This window comes from Antedon mediterranea, chromosome 6 (assembly GCF_964355755.1).
Source record: "Antedon mediterranea chromosome 6, ecAntMedi1.1, whole genome shotgun sequence".
Lineage (NCBI taxonomy): Eukaryota > Metazoa > Echinodermata > Crinoidea > Comatulida > Antedonidae > Antedon > Antedon mediterranea.
In genome coordinates, this window is record NC_092675.1 from 20,485,525 (window position 1) to 20,509,696 (window position 24,172).

General features: G+C 31.8%; 2 protein-coding genes across 3 annotated transcripts; one reads left to right on the plus strand and one right to left on the minus strand.

Moving 5' to 3' along the window:
• Positions 1 to 254: 254 nt before the first annotated feature.
• On the plus strand, positions 255 to 15,059 carry LOC140050859 (ATP-binding cassette sub-family D member 3-like). 2 transcript variants are annotated; one of them, XM_072095822.1, is made up of 21 exons: positions 255 to 487; positions 1,249 to 1,276; positions 1,591 to 1,649; positions 2,683 to 2,734; positions 4,045 to 4,133; positions 4,522 to 4,591; positions 4,882 to 4,908; positions 5,042 to 5,112; positions 5,448 to 5,571; positions 6,229 to 6,338; positions 6,805 to 6,964; positions 7,405 to 7,474; positions 7,741 to 7,838; positions 8,444 to 8,535; positions 9,962 to 10,053; positions 10,436 to 10,511; positions 11,174 to 11,315; positions 11,594 to 11,659; positions 11,944 to 12,057; positions 12,405 to 12,500; positions 12,771 to 15,059. In XM_072095822.1, the coding sequence occupies exons 1-21, from the start codon at positions 351 to 353 to the stop codon at positions 13,008 to 13,010; spliced, it is 2,013 nt and encodes a 670-aa protein (XP_071951923.1). In that variant the 5' UTR covers positions 255 to 350; the 3' UTR covers positions 13,011 to 15,059. The 2 variants fall into 2 exon arrangements, with proteins under 2 accessions (XP_071951923.1, XP_071951922.1); XM_072095821.1 differs by lacking the exon at positions 8,444 to 8,535 and adding an exon at positions 9,004 to 9,095.
• A 2,047-nt stretch (positions 15,060 to 17,106) lies between these two features.
• Positions 17,107 to 22,853, minus strand: LOC140050860 (mitochondrial substrate carrier family protein S-like). Its single transcript, XM_072095823.1, has 9 exons — positions 22,718 to 22,853; positions 21,948 to 22,101; positions 21,420 to 21,488; positions 19,839 to 19,901; positions 19,633 to 19,705; positions 19,484 to 19,531; positions 18,938 to 19,077; positions 18,383 to 18,448; positions 17,107 to 18,017 (listed from the first exon to the last, which is right to left on the minus strand). The coding sequence occupies exons 1-9, from the start codon at positions 22,773 to 22,775 to the stop codon at positions 17,843 to 17,845; spliced, it is 846 nt and encodes a 281-aa protein (XP_071951924.1). The 5' UTR covers positions 22,776 to 22,853; the 3' UTR covers positions 17,107 to 17,842.
• Positions 22,854 to 24,172: the final 1,319 nt, after the last annotated feature.

Sequence of the window (24,172 nt, forward strand, 5' to 3'; positions counted from 1 at the left end):
AAGCATACATTATTTTTGAGTGGTTTCAGTTGCTGACAAGAAGAAGAACAGCCCCGCCCATGTCGCGCCTTTCTTTTTGTTTACTTGTACCACACTACGCACATGTCTCACACTGATATACTGCCCCCTATAATACTAATCACACGGCAAAAAGATCGGACTCATGGGGAATACGCGTTGTTCGGAGTAGTGGTTGTTCGGACTACCCAGTAATTTTTCTAGGCTGCTCTTTTGGCCACACTACTCGACGACATCGACAATCAACCCAGCGGATAGATAGGCTCGCGCGCGGCGACATACGATCTGAAACACAGTTCAGATCGGGTAGTAGAGGAGCCATTTGGACAAAGATGGCACCGTCAATGAGTAAACTTTTGTATAGCCCAACGTCGGCTGTAGCAATATCAAGTGCTTTTAGCATATATTACTTAGCGAAAAGATTGGATAATTCGAAGGACAACAAAGGGAGGCGGAAACGAACTGAAAGGTAACACTTTTATTTAGGCTAGGCCTAGGCCTAGCTAGGCTAGCCCTTAAGTAGGCTAGATAGCCTAGGCCTAGATGCCTATCTTGCACGCCGCCAGGTAGACAGGTTGTTACCTGGCGTGACCAACTTAACTGTCATGCCGGCGGCGGCTGGGGATTCCCTGGCATTAACCGACGTGATTCTAGACTGTGCAGTAGGCCTAGCTAGGCTTATGCGGCTGCCTACAATATAAATTTTTCTTTCGATTTAAAAATTGATTATTTTTTAGTACTTAACATTAAAAGAATTTGTTTTGTTAACCTATTCTGTTTTGTTGATTGATGCCGTGCCTTGTTTATGATTTTTTAATGTTACCTGGAAATTGAATAAAATAAAATAAAATAAAAAAAATTATTTGCAATGTCATTGGCAATTGCTTGTTGTGTTGTAGGCCTATGGTGCCTAGTCTAAAATAGTAAAATTAGGCCTAGCTAGGCCTATAGCTTTACCTATTGTTGATATTATTATTTAATTTTATGATTGTGTTAAAAAATTTAACAAAATAATATGGATATTTTTTACAGGCTCTTTAATCTGCAGGTACATTGATTCATAATATAAATAATTACGTTTAAATATGCATGCATATCTATTTTTAATAAATAAGTATTTAATTAAGTACCAGCAACATGGAGTGGTATTATTGGTAATACTATTGTATAAGCAAGTAACTGCACCTCACACAATTTTACTAAATGAAACTCTTTTTTTTTTTATTTCAGTATATCAGAAATCCCTGTGGTGCTTCAGGTATAAATCATTACTGTTTTTTGGGTAACAATAACATTTTAACAAATAATATGACATAATATAGTAAATCAGACCTGCCAACCCATGGGTCATAAATGAAATTGCTAAAAAAAGTTCCCAGATTGAATATTACCAATGACGAAAAAAAAAACAACTATAACTCTAACTATTTGCTATCTTAAATCTGCCCGGCCGTTAGTGGCAACATTCAATTAAAAAATATGTTAAATTTTTTTTGTGACGGAAGGGACATAAATATACCTGACATTCTTTTGACCCATTTTCCATTTAGAAAATTTGTTTGTTTTTTTTAGGGAGGAAAATCAAAAGCACAATCAAAAGAAAAGGCTGCTGTAGATTCTGTATTTTTCAGGTAAGACTTTTAGCAAAAAGTATTATCCAAAATCTACACAAATTGTTGTTTTCTGTATAATTGACAGTGAATAACATATTCATAAAATAGAATAAACACTGTAAGCATTCTATTGTATGCCTGCAAAAACTTACAATGTTAAGAATCAATTAACACATTAGTATTAAGTACCTGTTCCGTTCTATTCAAGATTCAAGAAATTTTATTTGTCCATAAAAATGGAAATTCACTTTGCTTGGTAGATTAAAACAACAATATTGCAACAATTTAAAAACGTGCAGTATTATAACAGATTAAAAATACAAGATAAAAAGTTAAAAATACTGTTAAAAATGTAAAACTATTAAAAATTGCATTAACGTCTTACATTAGAATTAAAAATTGCATTAACGTCTTACATTAGAATTAAAAATATGAATGCTATTTACAACGAAGGATTTTCTAGTTCTACAAAGATTTGCTCTTGGAGGTCGTAGCCTAATGCCTGATCTATTTAAGTTATAACAATGTAACGGATGAGTGGGGTCTTTCATAATATTGTTTACTTTTTTTTTAGAATACTCTTTTCATATATAAATGAACAAGGCGTAAGATCAGCTTTAATAATACGTTGTGCAATTTTACGTGGTCTCTCAATATTTTTCTTATCATTATCTTTCTATGCTATTATCTGAAGTAATACTAGTTCCTATGTATTGATTTCAATTTTTTTTTTACATTTTTTTTTAACCATATTTTAATGAGGGTAATCCATCCATCCATTGCTGATCATTAGGGACCCTCAGAGGTTCACAAGACAAACATATACAAGATGCTCTACATAAACAAAGTCTTAGGGAGTGGAGTTGTAATTTTTTCCTTAGAAAAAAATCCTGACATGTGACAGGACTTGAACCCAGGACCCATAAATTTGAATTTCATTTCAAATAAACATTTATTTTCTTTTACATCATATAAAATAGAAAACAAGATATACTGGTATAATATGTAACAGCAGCTCTCTTTTATAAATATGTTTTTTTTCATTTTGTAGACGATTATTTTCAATTATTAAGATATTAGTACCAAGGTTAAAATGCAAAGAAGTAAGTATTTTCCAAGTTTGTTTATTTGGTAATACATACTGTATATATATACAGCTTATTTTGATATGACGTATATAACATCACATGGGTATTGTTTTACTTTCATATGCATATGAAAGTCTGTTCCAACGTAACATTGAGGTGCCGTGCAAACATTTGAACTAACTGCGGGCTGGTAGCATGAAATCCGAAAATAACCTTAAAACATTAATATTTAATATCCAAATGTTGAATTAACCACATGTCACTTTTAAGTTGCTTTAACTTTTTAAAACTAATTTATGTTCATATTATATATACAGTCTGTGTTCTACATGTTTTATTTGGAACATTCTGTTTAATTACTACTCTGTTGATACTCCTTATAATTTATGTAGTGGCAGTAAAAAATAATTGGTAGGTTATTTTAATATCCTGTTAGATTATAGATTATTCACATAGGGCTTTTATTGGTCAAGTGGTTTAAATTGTTAAATTGTATTTTACAAAAGATTATGGCGTGCAGGATTAAGAATTTCTTTTTAAATCATACATACTTGTCCTTGACTTTTGTTTTTCATAGAAAACTATAATGTATTGTATTAGATGGACTTTAGTAGTAGATTCTTATTTATAGATTTGGGTTTTTTTTTTAGAAATGTATTAAAATATTATTATTTTGAAAAGGTGTGCTACAAATTACACTCCTCAACATACTGTATGTGCTGTAGGTATGCTGTTTGTATCTTGGTGTGTAGAAGCCTACAAAATTGAATTGTAAATGTAAATGGCACACATTTATGTGTGTGATTGCACTCGCATGCCTCAATCTCTTACGGGTGTATAGATGTGCTAAGAGAGGCCTGAGGTCCGAGATAGATCACACTAGATTGGATCACTGTCTCGAAAAGCGGACCTCTGGAAATAATACTTTCTCAAAATTTGGACCGGTCATGTGGAACGAACTCCCGTCTGTGATCCGGGAACAAACCACGGTTCTAAAATTTAAAAAAGCCCTCAAAACACATCTATTTCCTAAGAAGTGACTCATTGTTGGGTCTGCTGATGTAAAGCGCTTTTATCATTTTATACTAATTTGGAAAAGCGCTATATAAATAAAATAAGAATAATAATAATAATATTAAATGAAATGTTGTTACATAATAATAATAATAATTCCTGTATACAAATCATAAAACTGTTATTTTTACTTTTTTTTTTATTTAAACAAAAATGTTATTCTGTCAAGGGGTTCCAAAAGAAGCCAAAAATCTTCTAAACAAGGATTAAGCGTGTCACTCAAATTTAATGGTTACAATTTTTGTTTTCAGACATTTTATTTACTAATAGTGGCTGCTTCCTTGGCTGCAAGAACATATTGTGATGTTTGGATGATTCAAAATGGAACTGCCATAGAAAGGTACATTTTGGGTTTTGTAATTAGCAATACTATAATTAAAAATTAACAAACAATACTTACTTCTTGGTCTAGACTCGGATATCCAAGTGCAAAGAGCTCTATCCCAATCTATGAGAAAAGTCAAGAGACCAACAGGAGGCCCCAAACTCGCCCCCAGAATCTGGCTATGAAAAAAAAAATAAATAAGTCTATGTGCACACCCTGGGCAATACTCACTCTGATTGGAGGAGTTAAGTGCGGTATGTCATAAGACGTACTGTACAGTGTTCATAATGACTTACTATTCACAATACATATTCATTTAATTATTTATGCTCTTGTAAATGAAACAATGCATAATTTTTTGCTAAATAAGAATTTAAATCATCTTTTATACTTTTTCTTTTAGCTCTATAATTGGTCGAGATGTTGGCTTATTCAAGAAATATCTTTTTAATTTCATTTGTGCCATGCCAGCTGTAAGTATTCTGAAAGGTGTCAGACTTCACCCATTGTTTATTATCGAACATATGTAGGTAGGCCTAGGCCTAGTCAATTTGGTATTGGATATCCCAGATGGTGTACGCTCAAAGATTTTAATATTATTATTATTACCTTATACAGCGACCTCTATATAATTGTTAATTATTATAGCACACCCTCTATTGTTTATCCAAACATTTTTTTTTTTCAACTTGGGTCCTCTGGTATGTGTAGTATCGAATCAAATTGGCCATTAATTTTAATTGTTCATTCATTCTTTTTTCAGATATCACTGATAAACAACTTGCTAAAAGTAAGTCTAAATTTTAATTTGCAATTACTTGTAGAAACAATAATAATTAATTATATAGAAGATTGGACATATTGTTATTGCTATTGCCTCTTTTTAATACCTTTTTTAAACAATAATTATTTTGTTTTTTTAGTATGGATTGAATGAAGTAAAGTTATTATTCAGAACAAGGCTGACATCATTCCTCTATGATCAATACCTCAGGTAATTTTAATAACACATACATAAGTTATATTATATTTAATAATCAAACTTTTATGTACTCTTGTGATGTAGAAGCGTTAGGCCTGGCATATTCCTAGTCTGCGTTATAACTAAGAATCACTTGGGTGTTTTTAATTGTTAGTTTGACATCATTTAAGTGGTTATTTGAGATTTGTTCCATTTCTTCTGCTCAGAAACTTATTCAAATTCTCTCAGCAGAAACAACCTCTTGCTGCTGTTTTATTCATTTAATTCCCTCTGCATTGGCTTGCTATTATATAATTTTATTACATAAACAAACATATCATATTTCCTAATGCCGTAATTATTTACAGAGGGTTCACATACTACAAAATGAGCAACCTTGATAATCGTATAGCAAATGCTGATCAGCTATTAACGCAAGACGTGGAGAAATTCTGCAACAGTGTAGCTGATTTGTACTCAAACTTAAGCAAGGTAAATATCTTTATAATATACAACTCATCTGTTTGTATTTTAAGATTATGTTTAACATCAATAAATATTTAAATTAACACAAGCTCAGAATAAATTGTTAAAATGTAGGTAATTTAGAAAGGATATCAATAAATATTTAGACATTAAAGTAGTTTGACAAAAAAGTGTGATGTGCCTAAATATGGTAGTGATATGCTAAAAAATGATATAACATCATCATGTCCATTATGGGCACATCAAATTTGTTTGTCACATAACATTTGATAATGTAAACAGAGCTTAAGATTTGTTATCGGGAGTGTATCCAGCACTAAAGCCCTGTCTACACTATCAAATTTATGTGACCAAAAAATGTGATGTGCCCATTTATGGACATGAGGATGTCATATCACTACCATATTTGGGCACATCACACGTTTTCAATCTATTTTGACAGTGTAGACAGAGCTTAAGAGTGCGTACTCCTCCATTTTGACAGTTTAAATGAAATTATGAACTACTTTTTGATACTATTTTTGACAGACTTTTGTATGTTAGCGCTGCCCCATTAAATAAATCTTGGCCATATTATAAAATTCAAAATGCTGTCCTTTGGAAATCACAATTTTGATATTTGGCAAACCATAATTTGGAATTCTATACTTATTTCTTCTTCAGCCCTTACTTGACATCTTGATCTACACCCGTGTATTGGCATCATCTATAGGTGCTCAAGGGCCAGCTTTCATGTTGCTATACTTAGCTATATCTGGCCTAGTACTTACAAGGTATGTTGTATTCATAATACTTGCCGATTCATATTTTTAATTATCTTTAATCAACAACTCGTAGATGTCAATTAAATCAGTTATGTTACTCGTTGTCATTTGTGGTCAGATTCTGCTTAGCAGAAAATATTTGTTGCCATTAATTTTACTGCAGTCTGTTATCAAAGTCAAAATAACCTAAGCCACACCTGACCTAAGCAAGTATTTTTCCGGAAATATTGGATGATGTTAGAGTCCATTTTATAATCTAAATAGAACTGGTTTGATAGATAAAATGGCTTTGTTTTTCATTTAAGCACATTTTAACTATCCTGACTTAAGCAAAAATATGTATAAGGTCCAGCCCTGATGGGGACTAATTATGCATACAGTTTTAAAATGAAGCAATCCACTTTTATAAAAAAAAATGTCTTCACTGCAAATATATAATATCGCATTCAATTATGATTTCATTTTTGACTGATAGACTACGTAGGCCTGTTGGCAGGATGACTGTACAGGAACAACAGTTTGAAGGAGAGTTTCGATTTGTCAATTCTCGCTTGATTACAAACAGTGAAGAAATTGCCTTCTATCAAGGTAACAAGTGTGAAAGGAGGACTATTTATCACACGTTCAAGAAATTGGTATGATTGTGTTGTAGCTCTTTAAATACTCTATGTGGTATAATTCTGGTTGAAAGCCTTTTAAACCAAGAAATATGGAATCATTTTGTTACATTAATTATATACATTAGCCCCATGACATTTGCAATAAGTAACACACCCTCCTTGTGTTTAGAAGATATCCGAGTAGAACAAGCAACATGCAGTTAAAAAAGGTTGTCTTTTTATTGGATAACAATGTATCTTCTGATGTTTTGCCTTGCCATACTAAATTAGAATCTTCAGAACCAAACCTATTTTGTATAAGGTTTTTCTGTACAATATAACTATTAAATTACCTTGCAGTTGATAGAACTTAAAATGCTAAATTGTATCCATGAAATATTTTTTGGAGATATTTCATTTATGTCAGAACTATAACATGTCAAAACATTTCTTTAATTTTTCACCATTTTTTTTAGGTTGATCATTTACATCAGTTTATTTTCTTCCGCTTCTCAATGGGTTTTATTGACAACATAATTGCAAAATGTAAGTTAAAATTGCAATTTAAGTTGATGTTTACTTAAGATGTCCCTGTGACCTGGTTCAGAGTCTCATTCTATCAATCCATCATCAAATATTGATTATTTTTCTTTGGTGTTGTCTGCTTATTAATATCTGTGAGAACTTAGTACACTTTTTTTTCTTTTATCACTGTCATATTTCTTTATTTGCTACTGACCATTTGAACTGACAAGTAGCATGGTATACTATTATAATCTTTTTAATTGTGTTTATTGACTTTCTTTTGATAGATATTGCAACTGTTGTTGGGTATCTTGTTGTTAGTAGACCATTCCTAAACCTACAGCACAAACCATTCTTGCATCTTAATCACTCAGAAATCATGGAGGTAAGTTGTAGATTATCAATACATTAGAAAAATGTACATAAGATTTATATCATAAATATAATGACTAGTGTGTAAGGTGCATTAAGGGTAGGTGAAAATAGGGGTGCCCTAAAGGAAGAGTTCTACTGTAGTACTACCAGTCATATTAAATGGTACAGTATGTTACATTCACCTAAAAGTTATTTTGTTCAGAATAAAAGAAATGTTTTTTGAGGATAAATGTATTGTAAATAGAGCAGAAATCTTATACAAAAATGATACTACTTAAAACCTTATTTTACCCATTAAATCTTATTATTTATATTATTTTAATATTGTTAATTATACTTCTCCTTGAAAACTTACATAACTTTGATAATTTTTTTAATGTATTTTTTATTTATTATGTAACAATGTATTTTGTTTTTAATGACAATTTTAGTCAAACCTCCTTTTAAAAAAAATATCTATTATATAGTATAAGTGACTTGTTTAATTTACTGCAATTAAAACTAGATGTTATTACACTATATATAACTGGATGTAATAATACATTGTCTTTAATATTTATTGTTATTTAAATTTCTAAATCTGTTCAATAAATAATCGTCTATTACTTTATTTAGACATACTACAGATCAGGTTACATGCTTTTTAGAATGGCCATGTCAATAGGTCGTTTAGTACTTGCTGGCCGAGAGGCCATAAGGCTGGCCGGGTAAGTTGTCAGCCACGCAATGCCTATCCTTATGTATACTTTAGTGCATCGTTCTAACATTTGTGTTTGTGTATTTCATGTTTATCGGCCTAAAGGGCTGGCTGTATGTTTTAGCATGACTGTAGCTATTGCGTTTACTGCAGTATATTTGTTATTTACTCCAGATCTATCTATCTATCTATTTGATACTTGGTCTATGAGTCTTTATTTTTTTGTTCGGGAGTTTAAGAGAACTAAATATATACTAAATATTTGTATGTAATTAACCTTGCAACAATTTGTATACAAAAACTATAATTTTTGTTAGATTAACAATATTGTGCAGTAGATATTAAACTGCAATAAATTTACTGTTAACAAATTACTGCAGTAATTACAATCACTACAGATAAATTTAGCAATTTTTAGATCATACATAACTAATTACAATGAATTATAACAACATCATTTCATTTTGTCATCAACTAGGAATATTATCAGGCGGGGAGAATGTTGTTACGTATGGCTCAGGCAGTCGGGAGAATTGTTCTCGCTGGACGAGACATGACACGATTATCAGGGTGAGTGTTTAATTGGAGTTTTAGTGACAAAATTGTGCTGTTCCCGACTGCCAAAGTGAATACTTTAAATGATTTGAGAATTGTATGAAAACACTAACATATTTACACTAAACACTACTGTTTTGTTTGCTTTTGTAATGTACTGTATTGTAATTTAGTGCTTTTAATATTGCTTTATTCAATTGTAATGTGACATGTTGACATGTATTGCGAAAAGTGACATTGTGACATTATCTGCTTGCTAGCAATCCTACCTTTTCAGCACACTAAAGTTTGTTGTTATTTTAAAGCTCTGTCTACACTCTCAAAAAAATTTGATGTGCCCAAATATGGTAGTGATATGCCCATATATGGTAGTGATATGCTCAAATATGGTAGTGATATGCTCAAATATGTTAGTGATATGCCCAAATATGGTAGTGATATGCTCAAATATGGTAGTGATATGCTCAAATATGGTAGTGATATGCCCAAATATGTTAGTGATATGCCCAAATATGATAGTAATATGACATCATCATGTCCATATATGAGTACATCACATTTTTTTTGTCACATAAAGTTTGATATTGTAGACATAGCTTAACACAGTATACAATGGTATGGTGTATAATGTTGGTAAATTGATTATTCTGCTAATGTTGTTCATTTTTTTATCAACTGCTCAAAAATAGTGAACATCCTTTTAAAGTGAGCTATGACATTGTTTAAGGAACCAGGCTATTGACTGTTCAAGTCATGCTTGCAGAGCAAATAGTCTTAATTTTTGCTGTCTTTAACTTCCTTCATGGTCAAAGTTGACGATATATGAACAGGGTTCAAATATGTGGTATTTTTATTGATTATTTTTGTCTCCAATACAAAAGGTTTACAGCTAGGGTTACAGAACTAATTACTGTACTGAAAGACTTGAACACTGGACGCTATGAACGTACCATGGTATCAGCTACGGGAAAAGGTATTACAATGTTTATGCAAAGTTAAGCTGTGTTTTGTATAGCAATGATGATAATGCAGGGGTGCCGAAAACAGCTTGAATGAGGGCTGAGTGTATTAAAACTAGTTCTTGTCTGGCATGTGGCTTGATAAGTCTACTTAATTCCACGATCATGCATTATCTGAGCTTAATTAGCATATATTATTCTAGTGTTACTTAGTATAGCTTAATACAGTACTTTTTTTCTTTTATAATTTACAAAACAATTTCATAGATGATAAAGTAAGTTAGTAAAAGTAAAGTATAGATAAAACATACAGTACATAATAGCATAAATTTATATAAATTTCTGTTTTTCTTGTGCCCTCTTCAATAGCCTAATGTTGTATTTTTCTTCCTTTAGATTCTGATAGTGAAGAGGACAGTGAACCTTTAGTACCAGGAAGTGGAGAAGTTATATTTAAAGATGATGTTATAAGGTAATAGAGAGAATATGGTAGTATGAGCAGGTGTGGCTAAATTGCTACATTGAAATGTTACATTTTAGTGTTAGGTTGGATAGTAAGTAATGTAATCAGCAATGCAGAAAGCATGGTATATACATTTACTAATTTTTACTTCCAAATGTAAAAAAATCCTGAATCGTCCATTTTTATAATATTATACGGACACCTTCAAATCAATAATCTTCTTCCAGAATTCAACATTTGAAATTGTAAATTTAACACAGTGGAACCGTAATTACGTAGCCATTATATCGGCAAGGGTTCGGGGCTCACTCGCTCCATGGTTCTGGTGGTAGAACAAGTCTTCTCGGATAAGGACTATAAACCGTAGGTCCAGTGTACACATCAAGCTCATGTGCACTTTAAAGAACCTAGTACATCTTTCGAGACGAGTAGGGGGTTACCCCGGTGTACTAGTACATCACAGCCACTGATCATCAACTGGGCCCTCTGGGAGACCAGACCAGTCTTTGACTGAAGAGGTCGCACAGTATAAATATAAATAAATAAATATTTAAAAACAGACATGGGATACATTATTTAATATTTTAAAAGCAACATATAAGAACATCAAAAATACTATAAACATTACTTATTCAAAGTTGTCTATTTTTGATAATTTTCATTCTTTATAGATTTGATAATGTACCTCTTGTGACGCCAAATGGTGATGTACTTGTTAAGGGCATGACCTTTGAGGTCACTCGTGGCATGAATGTACTTGTATGTGGACCAAATGGGTGTGGAAAGAGCTCACTCTTCAGAATTCTAGGAGAGGTATAACATTTTATTATACAGTACTGTCAATTTATCCTATTAATATCTGTTTGTATACTTTGGGCATATTGAAAGACTGTAGTAAGAATGGGACTGCAATATACAAAACTAGAATACGGTTTTATGTATATTTAATACTTTTTTTTCTCTCTTAATGGTAATTTTTTTTTTAAACCAGGAGAAATGATAGATGACTCCAAATGACCACATTTATCCACTCCATTTTTGTGATATTTAATTGGTTGGTTTAATACTTAATTTTGTCTTTATATTTTTAGCTATGGCCATTGTTTGGTGGTACAATGACAAAGCCTGAAGCTTGTAAGCTGTTCTACGTTCCACAGGTTTGTATTTTGTAAAGCTATGTCTACACTATCAAACTTTATGCGACAAAAAAAAATGATGTGCCCATATATAGACATGAGGATGTCATATCATTACCATATTTTAACACATCGCACTTTTTTGTGTTTGATAGTGTAGCTTTGCTGTACCATTTTGAGAGTTTGAGAGCCATCAAATTAGAACTAGGATAGTTCCCAAATTTGTGGGTATGTGTATAACAAGTTTGAAAGTTCGATTCATCATTATATCTGTATATTTCTTTACCTGTTATTTGTAATTGTAGAGACCATACATGACATTAGGAACACTACGTGATCAAATCATATATCCAGATACTAAAGAAGATATGATGAGAAAAGGAGTTACTGATCAACAATTAGCAGAGTCAATGGAAAAGGTAAATAGTTCAAACAGGTTGTTATTAATCCCATGTCCAAGTTTAAGCTCTGTCTACACTATCAAACTTAATGTGACAAAACAATTTGATGTGCCCATATATGGACACTATGATGTCATATCACTACCATATTTGAGCACATCACACTTTTTTGTCAAACTAGTTTGATAGTGTAGACAGCGTTTTAGATAGTATAGCAGTGCTATCCATTTAATAACAAAACACTCAAGTATAACCTTGCCATTTGATTGATTTATTGCACATCATGTGCATTATTTTGTTCTATTCAATGATAAAGTGAGATTCAATGGTTCTATTTAATAACCATTTGTTTGTTTACTTTTAAGGTTCAACTTGCAAACATTCTTGATCGTGAAGGAGGATGGGAGGCCATACAAGACTGGATGGATGTGTTGAGTGGAGGAGAGAAGCAGAGAGTTGCCGTAAGTAATTGTATAGTTTTTTTGTGATAGTACATTTAGAATAGCTGTACATTAGAATAGTTGTTTACATGTGTTTTAAGCTATGTCTAGTTTGACAAAAAAGTATGATGTGGCCAAATATGGTAGTGATATGACATCATATATGGGCACATCACGTTTTGTTGTTACATAAAGTTTAGCTTGGTGATTGTTACGTAGAAAGTTTTTGTTTTATTTAGTAATTTGCCTTTGAATTATTATATTAATTATGATTATCTTTAATATTTACAGATGGCACGTCTTTTCTATCACAAGCCCCAATTTGCTATCTTGGACGAGTGTACGAGTGCAGTTAGCGTTGACGTTGAGGGCTACATCTACAAACACGCCAGGGAAGTCGGCATCTCGTTGTTTACGGTCTCTCATCGCAAGTCACTGTGGAAGTACCACGAGTTCTACCTGCAGTTTGATGGACGTGGCGCGTATGAGTACAAGCGTATAGAAGACAACACGGTAGAGTTTGGCTCTTAAGCTACACATTGTCAACCTTAGTAGCAATTATATCTTAGTTTAAATACTTGTGTGTGGATATAGATTGTCATCTGAAATTAACGAAAAATTCATTCAACATGAATGTATGTGCTTATTTTTAAGTATAACAAACATTGAGCATTTTTATTGATTTGATTAATTGATTCATTAAATGTTACCTTATTTTTTAACTGAACAATAATAAATTAAGTATCTCTGGATGGTAGACAGATGTTCCATGAATTTGTAGCTATTGATTCGTAGCACAACAGCTGGCGTTTTTATAGTATGACATATTGTTTGAAGGTTTGCATGGCGAAATCAAATGTTGATATAAAGTGTGCGGTACACCATGTGTATTAGTTCTGAAAAGAACTGTTGGGTTTCTTGACATTTCGATCAATATACTTTGATCGTGAGGAGTGAGAATGCAGAAAGAACAGAAAACTTGGTATATATGTGGAATAGGGTGGGACTGGTTTGAAAGCTAGAAACAATAGCAAGTTCACACAAGCTGTCTAAAACCTAGACTAGATTGTAGTCTATAATTTTAAAAATAAATAAATTATGAAGATTACATTGGCTTTCATATTCATATGTGTCAATCATTAATGCTCTTGTAAATTGTTATATTTCAAAATGATCATTTAAAAAAATTAATTAGTTTATTATTTTCAAAGGACAGTATATCCTAATAGAATTTTGTGCCTACATATATTAATTATGCGTGCCATATTGAAACATTTTAATTATGATTTTTATTCATTTTATACATATGCTGTGGATATTGTAAAGCTATGCTTTTAATATATTTTAATTATTTAATACTGACATGTAATTTCTATTAATCATTTGAAGTCTTGGGAATTGTACATTTTGTTATGTGTGGCCATGGCTATGCGAGACACACAAGGAGAGGATAGGTAGTAAAAGTGAACAGGATGTATTACGGTAGGTCCTTGAATCAACTGCCAAAGCCCATCCTCCTCCTACACAATATTTGGTGAAGTTTAGGAAGTAGGTGGGCTTATACGTAATGATGAAAATTCATGCAAGTCAACTGTACCCATAATAAGCATATACCATTTACAGTGAGATTATACCTCAGACTGGGCTTATATCTGAGGAAAGATTAAAAGTGAATATATCCTGGTGTTAGTAGTTTAACCTTTTTAATAAGAAACATTTATGGACTTCAAAATCAAATTTAATCTATTAATATTATTGGTGTATTAAAATGTGTTTGCAATATAGAGTAAAAAGTAATTATAGATTTGTTGATTTTTGTATTTTCAATGCATTGTAGATTTCAATACCTCAATCCCATAATACTTAAAGGTAAAATTGAGCTTTGTTGATATATAAATATTTTTTATATTAGGTGTTAAGATATGCTCTAATTAAAATGTGATTTTGATTTATAGGATAGTACTATAATAGTACAGGTCATCTGTAAAATTTACTGATTACGTTTTTTAAAAGAAATCTCTAGTCACAAAGGGATAGTGTATACATAAATTTATCAAATTTGATATTATAATGTAGTAAAAATGTATTAGTCATTAATTGAAAAGCTTGTCGTCCACTTCTGGTTTGTTTGCGCAACATTCCATATTTTGTTAAAAGTATACTTGCACATATTCTCCCTCGTTTCATTCAAATACAGATACTGTATATACAAATGTATATATAATATATCTTGTATGGATGTGGGAATACCAGTGAAAAACCTATTCAACATAATGAAGGTTCTCCAAACACATTGGGACTCGTTTGTTTTACGAGAAAGTCTCCTTTAAAACGGTGTGTCCTACTGTAATTCACTATTTAACTCTTCTATTTTCTCTACAATTGAGCTCATTATGTTATCAATTTTAGGTCACTAAAATATAGATTTTGGATGAATTCTTAATAATTAACACATAATATTTTTACACTGCCAAAATACTGAATATTTACTACAATGTCTGGCTTTATTTAATTCTATCTTTATTTGAAAAAAACTTATCAATAAAATATTACTACAATCGCAAAGTGCATATTATTTTGTCTTCATGGATTCATTATTATATAAACTAGATGGCACGCTCGCTTCGCTCGCGTACCATCTAGGTCGTGCCCACAGATGGTTCTCGAATACACAGTATTTCCAGCGAGAAAAAAATGGAGATTTCAAATGTACGTACCGCAGGACTATAATACATTGTCGTTTACAGAAACGAATAAATATACACAATGATTTATGTAGTCAACCAAAATTAGCACCCTGGGAATTACTTCCGAGAGAGAAACAAATTTTTTTATTCGGACTCATTTAAACAAACCCAATTTGTGTTTTGTATGTAACATTAAGGGTTGAGGGATGGGGAAAGAAGATAGGTACAAAGAGGAAACATTTTAAAATATATTCTTATCCACTCAGTAACGAAATATTGTTTTTAATGTTTTATAGGCCTATAAATAATATACCACTAAATACAGTAAAACATTTACGATTTAATACGGTACTTTGTTAAAACTCTCACTGTCATAGTCGATTGAAATAGTAAAGTACATGTAACGATACACCACTACGACGTTTATATATTTTTAAATTATTAATTAATACAAACGTTGAGAAGCAACTGTCAGTAATAACGTTTATTTATTTGTATATTATATGTTTATAATCTAACAGTAGGGCCTACCCACACTCACAGTAATAAAGTTTATTTGTATATATTTTATATTACATCTAACAGTACCAACACTCACAGTAAGAAATTTGCTATTCAAATTGCGATCAAAAGTGGTTAATACCTTAACAGTATTGTACAGCATTGCAGTACTATTTATGTTTATTCTCCAAGGGGGCCCATAAATCTAAATCTATACCTCTATGGTTAAACCAAATAATTTGGAATGTTTATTTGTATATTATATGTTTATAATCTAACAGTAGGGCCTACCCACACTCACAGTAATAAAGTTTATTTGTATATATTTTTATATTACATCTAACAGTACCAACACTCACAGTAAGACATTTGCGATTCAAATTGCGATCAAAAGTGGTTAATACCTTAACAGTATTGTACAGCATTGCAATACTATTTATGTTTATTCTCCAAGGAGGCCCATAAATCTAAATCTATACCTGTATGGTTAAACCAAATAATTTGGAATGTTCCATTCATCACAAATCAATACATTTGTAAAAACGTATATTAAATGTAACAAAATAGTATTTTTTAAAGAAAATCGGCCTGTCTTCAACATTATGATGCTGTACTCGAACTGTTCAACCGGTTTTCAGCTATTAAAAACAATTATCGTAGGAGGAGATAGAAAAATGCGAAGCCTCCTCGCATTTTTGTGGCGGGTATTTTTCAAGATGGACATCCATTAGACAGTGTATACCACGATCGGAAAACACCCCTATTTGGGGCAAATCTTTGAACCTAAATTCGTTTTAATCGTCAATAACTAATTATCTAACTTAATTTAATTAGTAAACAGGGTTACATCAGGTGGTTAAAATCAGTACCGAAAGTACGAACCAACTTTACATACCATCGAGTAAAAATTCTAAAAGTAAGGCGCGATTTACCGAATTTTGCCCTTACGTAAATTTATATATAGATATCTGCATTCATTTTTCAATTTACATACAGTTAACTTCCCAATACTGGATACCCTTGTTTTGGTCTAATATGTCTGGTTTTCTGGAAATCTGGTATTGTGAATTTTTTAATGTTAATGATCTTTTGGACCCCAAGAAAGGTCTACTTCTGGGAGAGTTTCTTGTTTTCAGAGAGTCCAGTATAGTTATTGGGAGAGTCAACGGTACTATAAACTTTAATATATCATAAACAAACATATACAGTATTATGGACATAATACTCATTTACTGTATAATAATATTAATTTGGGTTATATTAATGTATTCCCATATAATAATTATGTTTATAACCTCAAGAGACTCACAAAAGCTGAGGCTTGCCATAAAATACATTACTGCAATTGAATTGTCATAACATGTTATATTACACATCCTTCAGTACTGTATTAATAAATATTTAATATCTGTACAATCTCTTACTGTACTCTAAAAATGAATAAATAAATATTAAAATGTCATCACCCTGTTCAGTATATCTTAAAGAACACAAAAATACAGGGATCAGGTATTTACAATTGTCCACTGTACATTTGGTGGATTAATTGCTGAAAATACCTATAAAAGAATTAAATGTAAAAACATTTCTTATTTAAATCATGGCAGCATTCAAATTTAGTAAATATGATACAGACCCAATTTATACTTTCATTTCAGCTGGCATAGGGCTGGCTACCAGGTGGCAATCAATAAGTTTGAATACTTCACAAAGTTAGGCCGGCCCTGGGATGGACGCAGGCCTTTGGATAGACACAGAAGTGGACCACATTTCGAGGAAGTTCAGAAGCGGCCTAGGACACAAATGCAAATGGGGACTTAAGTCTGATTGCCGACTAGAAAACTATCTAATAACTATAAAACTATCTATAAAATATTACTACACTTAATACTACTAATATTTACCCTGTTTTATTTGTTTAAAAACAAACACACTATAGCAAAATGACCAGCTATATGTGCCTGGTATTTTACAAATACAGTAACAATTAACGATACAGTACATGACAAAAATGGAAGCAAATGAAATGGGGTTAATTAGGGAAGGGGAAACTTATTAAAGAAAATAAATTAGACAAATAGATTAAAATAATTGTTTAAAAAGCACTCTTATAAAAAATATATTGCATCCTTAAGTTGGCTTTTTACATAAAGTTTGGTTTTAAGCTTTGAAATTTCATTTTCGTAAACCCCACTCGGTTACCAGTCTCTGTGCATTCATCATGACCACCATGCTGGTGCCATTTGATAAAAAGCTCCTGATAGTTCCAGGTCCAAGTCCTCGGTAGAGCGCAAAGAAACCTCCCCGTTCTCGTATCACCAGCTGCATTCTTTTCAATACAGGTAATTCTCTGAGAAAATGATATTTACAATGTTATAAATATATATTGTTAAACACACAGGACATTCTTTTCATTATGTTTGTAAAAGTACTCAGTGTAAGCGGCAATTTCTTAGTTTCCTATTGGCCAGTCATTACCTCAGTAGTGATGTGGTTTTTTACTACCACAACATAAGCAGATATAAATACAGTAATTAAACAGTTTGAGTTTTTAATATAAATGAATTATGACAAATTTACGTGCAGTGGGATTTTATTGATGAGGGCAGTGGACGCAAATCTAAAACATAATTTCCGTGGCCTTATTAAATTAATAATGATGAAATGAATTGAGTATATTGGATACAGTTTTGGTTCAAATACTTCTATACTCACTTTCCATAATTTCCTTGTACCTGATTCTTCATATATTCTAAAGGCCAAACAAGCCACCAAGCAAACGTTTACAATATTAAGGAAAAAAACTATATAATGATTTAAGTAGAAAAACCAGCAACATAGTACACAGTCCAACGACGAGAAAAAGCCGCCCCAATCAAGGTTCGATTCGAACCCGGAATCTTCAAAACCTGATTGAACAGTGATTTTATAACACCCTTGGTGAGATATAGTGGAGCATCACTAGTAATTGATATGCACACACAACAGAGATGAAATTAATATGCACTCATCTTGTAGTACAGTCAGGGGGAAAATGGCAAAAGGTTTCCTACTTTCTAGGATTTTTTATCAGATAATCTATTATTATATATTATTATTATATATTATTATATATTATTATTATATATTGTTTTGACAACTCTTATAACATGACAACAGTGCTGATTTTGCTATTTTTTTAAAACTGCGTAGGCCTATATTAATTTACAATTATTGATTTATAATATTACATTAATATATAATAATTTATATAAAGTTATAAAAGGATATGTTGCAGCACATCCAGAAGCCAGGAATGGTCCAAGAATAGGACGTTTAAAAAGATCATTAAAATGCCTTCGTCCAGTGTCAATTAGTATAAAATATGTACACATTAAACCCATAGTGCGACACCACATAACACCAAAGCCCTATAAAGAGATTAAATCAAATCTTGCAAAATGTTCACGTCACACAATGCTTCCTGTTGTGACTGTGTATCCAAAACAATACGTCATGGTTGATCAGTTCGGATTCTTTTCGTACAACAGATTTCCTGTTTTGTAATTGTAAATCAGTGCACATAGCACAATACATATTTTGAGGACTGGTTTTATCAGGTACACTTGTCCACACTCCAACATCCACCCCCACACCCCAACTCAAGGGCTAGAGTGTCTACACAACAAATCGTTTAGGTGGGGATATATATTGTATTTTAATATCGTCCACCTTCAAAACACACATTAATTCTTATTGGAAATATGTCATCAGAATACATAAAGTAATTTCAATTTACTGAATAAAAAATAGTGACTTTTGTTTTGATTTACTTACCTTGTAAAGACCCCTAAACTCCCATGTCTGTTGTGTTTGTCGTCGAACCTGTTGACAAATTGATAAATTATTTCATAAATCTATGAATGCTTGTTGAATAATAATTATTTAAATTTAAATCGATTTAGAATATATGTTGCTGTACTAACCTTTGCTAATTCTAATGGTGTCTCTATTATTGCGCGTGCAGTTGAACCACAGGCCCCAGCGATACAAACTCGGCTAGAAACACCAAAAACTTAAACAGTTAAAATTTGATTTGGTTTGTGTGGTGAACAGACTCAACACTTTGTAGACTAGAGGCAGTTCAATTACCTATTTTCTTAATTTCTTTAAAAAACTTATTTCTACTTACACTTGGAGGCCTGCAGTAAGAGGAATTTCAGTTTTGGCCCATGGTGTATCTAAATATGTGTACCTATCAAAAGCAAGAATTTTAACATTAATATTATTATCTTATCTTGCCAACAAAAAATGTAACCTCTATGATAATAAATAAATAATACTATTTGACCAAGAAAAGAACCAACAAATGTCACTATTTTCAGTAATGCCAAACATTAAAAACATTATGTAAAAAATAATATGATTTGCAATGAGTACATGGAATAAAAGTTAATTTAAAACAGTAGGTGTGTTATTCAATTTCTTTTTTTTCTTGGAAATATCCATATTAATAAACTTATAAACCGAAAAAGAAAAATCGTTATATAAAACAATAATGAAAGTTTTGCATTCAGTGAATAAAGAAAATATTTCCATTCTATGAAATATTGCTCTGACTCATTACTTAGAGAAATTAATCTTTTAACTCTTAAAGCTCAGATACATCCATAAATTTTAAACATAACATCTGGTTAATTGTACATAAATCAAATATTTGTAATAGAAATCAAGACGAAAAAAACATGTATTTCCCTTAAAATGGTCAAATACAAAATTTGGCAAAATTCTGCTATAAAAACCAGCAAGACTTTTTTTCAGTAGTTAGGTAGTTTAACCTAATGTAATAACATGTCTGGTGACATAGAAGGTGAAAAAAGATAGTGGATATATGGTGGATAATTTTTGCTGTAGCATGAAATAAAACACTGGAGTTGAATAAAAATACTAGAAACGTAAAATTCAAGTTATATTACCCATATTTACACAGACATGATAAAATCTTTTACGACACCATTTATTTTGCATAATTTTTTATAATGCCTCTCTATTTACAACAATTGTGTACAAAAGAATAGATATTTTATTGTGTAGTTTAAGTTTAAAGCCCCATTCCCTACGTTTTTTAGATCTAATTTAAGATCACAAACTATATTTAATGTAAAAATAATACTATATGGTCCTATTGCGATAACTTTTTTCGTCTTTAAACGGTTAAAAATGTGAAAAATAAGTCGATTTTAATCATTATAGCGGCCCGCTATAAATCCCAAAATGCATTGCGCGCGGATTGATATTTTTGTTTTTCACCTGTAATTCGCCCACTTTTCGATCGATCGTGAGGCCAAAACAAATGGAAGACTCCTAACTTTTCAGCGAAAATATCGGGTTTTCCCCAATTTGTATCAACGGAGTCTGGCAAAAATAGAAAGACAATTAATGCAGCAACTATACAACGTCAGGCTAGGTATATAGCTAGCGTACGATGTTCGTACGTTACCGATGTTTACCAGCTAGGCCTAAAAAACTAAGCCTAGCCAGGCTAGGCCTAAGACCGTCCACGAGAGGTCGATCGCCGCGAGCTACTTAGGTAGTGCATTGTTTCTCACTTTTTATCATAATTTACCATAAAACGTACATTTAAGACAAGGAATGACATGGTTTAATGTTTTTAAAGTGATATATATGTATTATTTTCCAAAAAACGTCCAAAATTGCAGGGAAGGGGTCTTTAAATGATTTAATTTACTACTTGGATTTAAACAAATCTTACACTGCTTCAAAGACAGCAAACTGCGTCGATCTGTAGATTCCTGAGCCCCAAAGTGGTGGTATTGCACCCCTGAAAAAAAAAAGAATGTTTAAATTTATTTTTAAAAAAATATTTTGTTTTCAATAAAAAAACAACAAATTGTATGGGTGAGTAGATGAACAAATCTAAAACCTCAAGAGTTATTAAATTATTGCTTTGTAGAAATGCGCTGCTTCATGGTGATCATTTTATGAAATTCTTCAACATGACCAAGAAAAAGGTCAACTTACTTTTTTTTATGCACAATGCATTGCAAGCATGTAGCTAGGATTTTTAAAGGGGGTTTTCATTTTTTTCACAAGATGGGAAAAAATCATCATGAGGTAGTTTGTTTGGCAAATTTATCATACTTCCACTTCAGGAAAAGGGGGTTTCGTCGTTTGTTCGAACCCACAAACCATCTGGCTACATGCTTGCACTGAAGCTTTTAGGTAATGGCACTCTGAAAACAGTTATTAATTTGGACATTCACAGTTACACTAATACTACCTATATAAACCAATGAATCCCTGATTACGGATGGTTTTAGTGAATGTCTTGTACATGCCTCCACTTTCAAATCCAGTCTGAGCTTGCATCTTGGTCTTGACCGTGTCAAAGGGATGACCAACACACACGCTTGTAAGACCATATAGCACTCCAACTGTAACATAATATATTAACCGATAATTAACTAATAAAAGCTGTGAAAACGATGTTTAACTGATTCCGCTTGTGAGAAAAAAAAAATTCAAATCAGATAATTATCAAATATTAAATAAATAGATAATTTTAAACTTTGACCTGAAGTACAAATTGTTGTGCTGTGTGGTGGGCACTTTAGTTGTTCGGTGATGACTGATCTGATCTGATTGGTTAAAAAATCAACTGATAATTTTTGTATGCCTGCGGAAACACGGCCATAGTCACAATTTTTCCTTTTTTCATGTCTTTAATTCTTTATTTAAATTACCACACAGATAGAGAAGTCTGTGGAAAGTAACGTTATTGCAAAATTATTGGTGTCAATTCATTACCACCACCAATAAACCTGTAAATAACAAGATTTGTTTAGTAGACATAGATAATGAACTTACCGGTATATATAAAGTCTGGGACCACTTAGCCTAGGCCACACAGTACACCACACTCACATGCCCGCTGTAGGCGCGAGTAAAGTACCACCGGTATGCGGCCAGCTGGGGCCTAGCCTAGACTGTACTAAGCTAGATGATGATGGGAACAATTCAAAATGTAACATATTAAATAAGAAGTGTTACCTCCTAAGCCTATGGCTCCTTCCTTTAACCAATGTGTTCTTTCTTCATTATGTGTCATATTGCCAGGTGTACTGTACTGGCTTTATTTTATAATTTCTGATGCTAAAAAACTTTTGTTAATTTGGTTACTACTGGGTCGCACATGTGGTATTAAATGATGCGTTAGTGCGAAATTTTACATTAGGCCGCTAAAAAGTGACTCACGATCGAACGTTTGTGATTGGTTGATTGTTTTAACACATAAATATTAAAACATAAATATTTAAAAATATTTATGTATTCAAGATTTAGATTGATTTGTTGGTTGTGTATGATGATGAATCATATTAATATGATTGGCAATTTTACCTGATCAATCGTTATTGTAAAAAATGTATTTGATCGGTTTGTAGCCTATAATTTATTAACCCCATAAAATTGTTCAGCGATAAATAATTCGACCTGATTTTGAAGCATGATCATAAAAACAGGACAGTTGACTTAATGAGACCATATTTATTTTCAATATTCTTTATTATACATATCATATTACAACAAATCGAGCACTTGCACTATAGAATTAATATATAATATGTAGATTCAAACGTGTAATCCTAACATGCCAGGAGGAACAATAACATTAGTGATTGTAATGATAGTTAATAATCATGCGGTATACTCAATTTCCATATTAATGCGCTAATCAAACCAAGTCAAGCCAAATTGCCTGCTATAATGTCATGAAATTTAAGACTTTACTAAATATAAGAGAGGTCATCTGTTAATAGGCATACGCTTGTTACTTATTTCATATACAATATCATTTTCTTTGAATGGATGTCATCATCCTTAATTATATGTTATGAATGAATATAATATTAATAATGTAATAAATGAGAAGGCTATACCGTTGGAATAAACGTTCAGGAGGGTTTTAGGGGAGACGTTTATTCGAAGGTGGGCGTTTAAAATGTAAATGACACAATTTCCTAATTCAAGTGTTATTGTATATTGTATATGAATGGGAAGAAGTGTAGGAAAGAGAGTTTATTTACGATGTTAATACATTTCGGGGTAGGGTACGTGTGTTTAAATAAATACATTACTTTACTCATTATTCAACATGGTTTTTAGGCAGAATTCTTGGAACGTTTCTTGTAGGGATAGCGTTTGATGTATGACGTAGACTGTAGACAGTAAACATATAGGCCTATTAGCACGCTGTCAGCTCCCACCAGCTGTTACTGACTGGAGGACAAGTAGGCTACCGAAGATTTATTTTTTAGGTTATTGGAACATGACAAATTTACGTTGAAGGGGAATGGCCTAAAGAAGAATGGCGTAAAGAAGAATGACATGAATAGTTCATGTTATTCCACGTTCATCTATCTTTATTGATGTTTTTTTCTTTAATTCTTTCATTCGTTTCTTTGTAGTTCGTTTAATCGTTTATTTTCTTTATACTTTTATTACTCA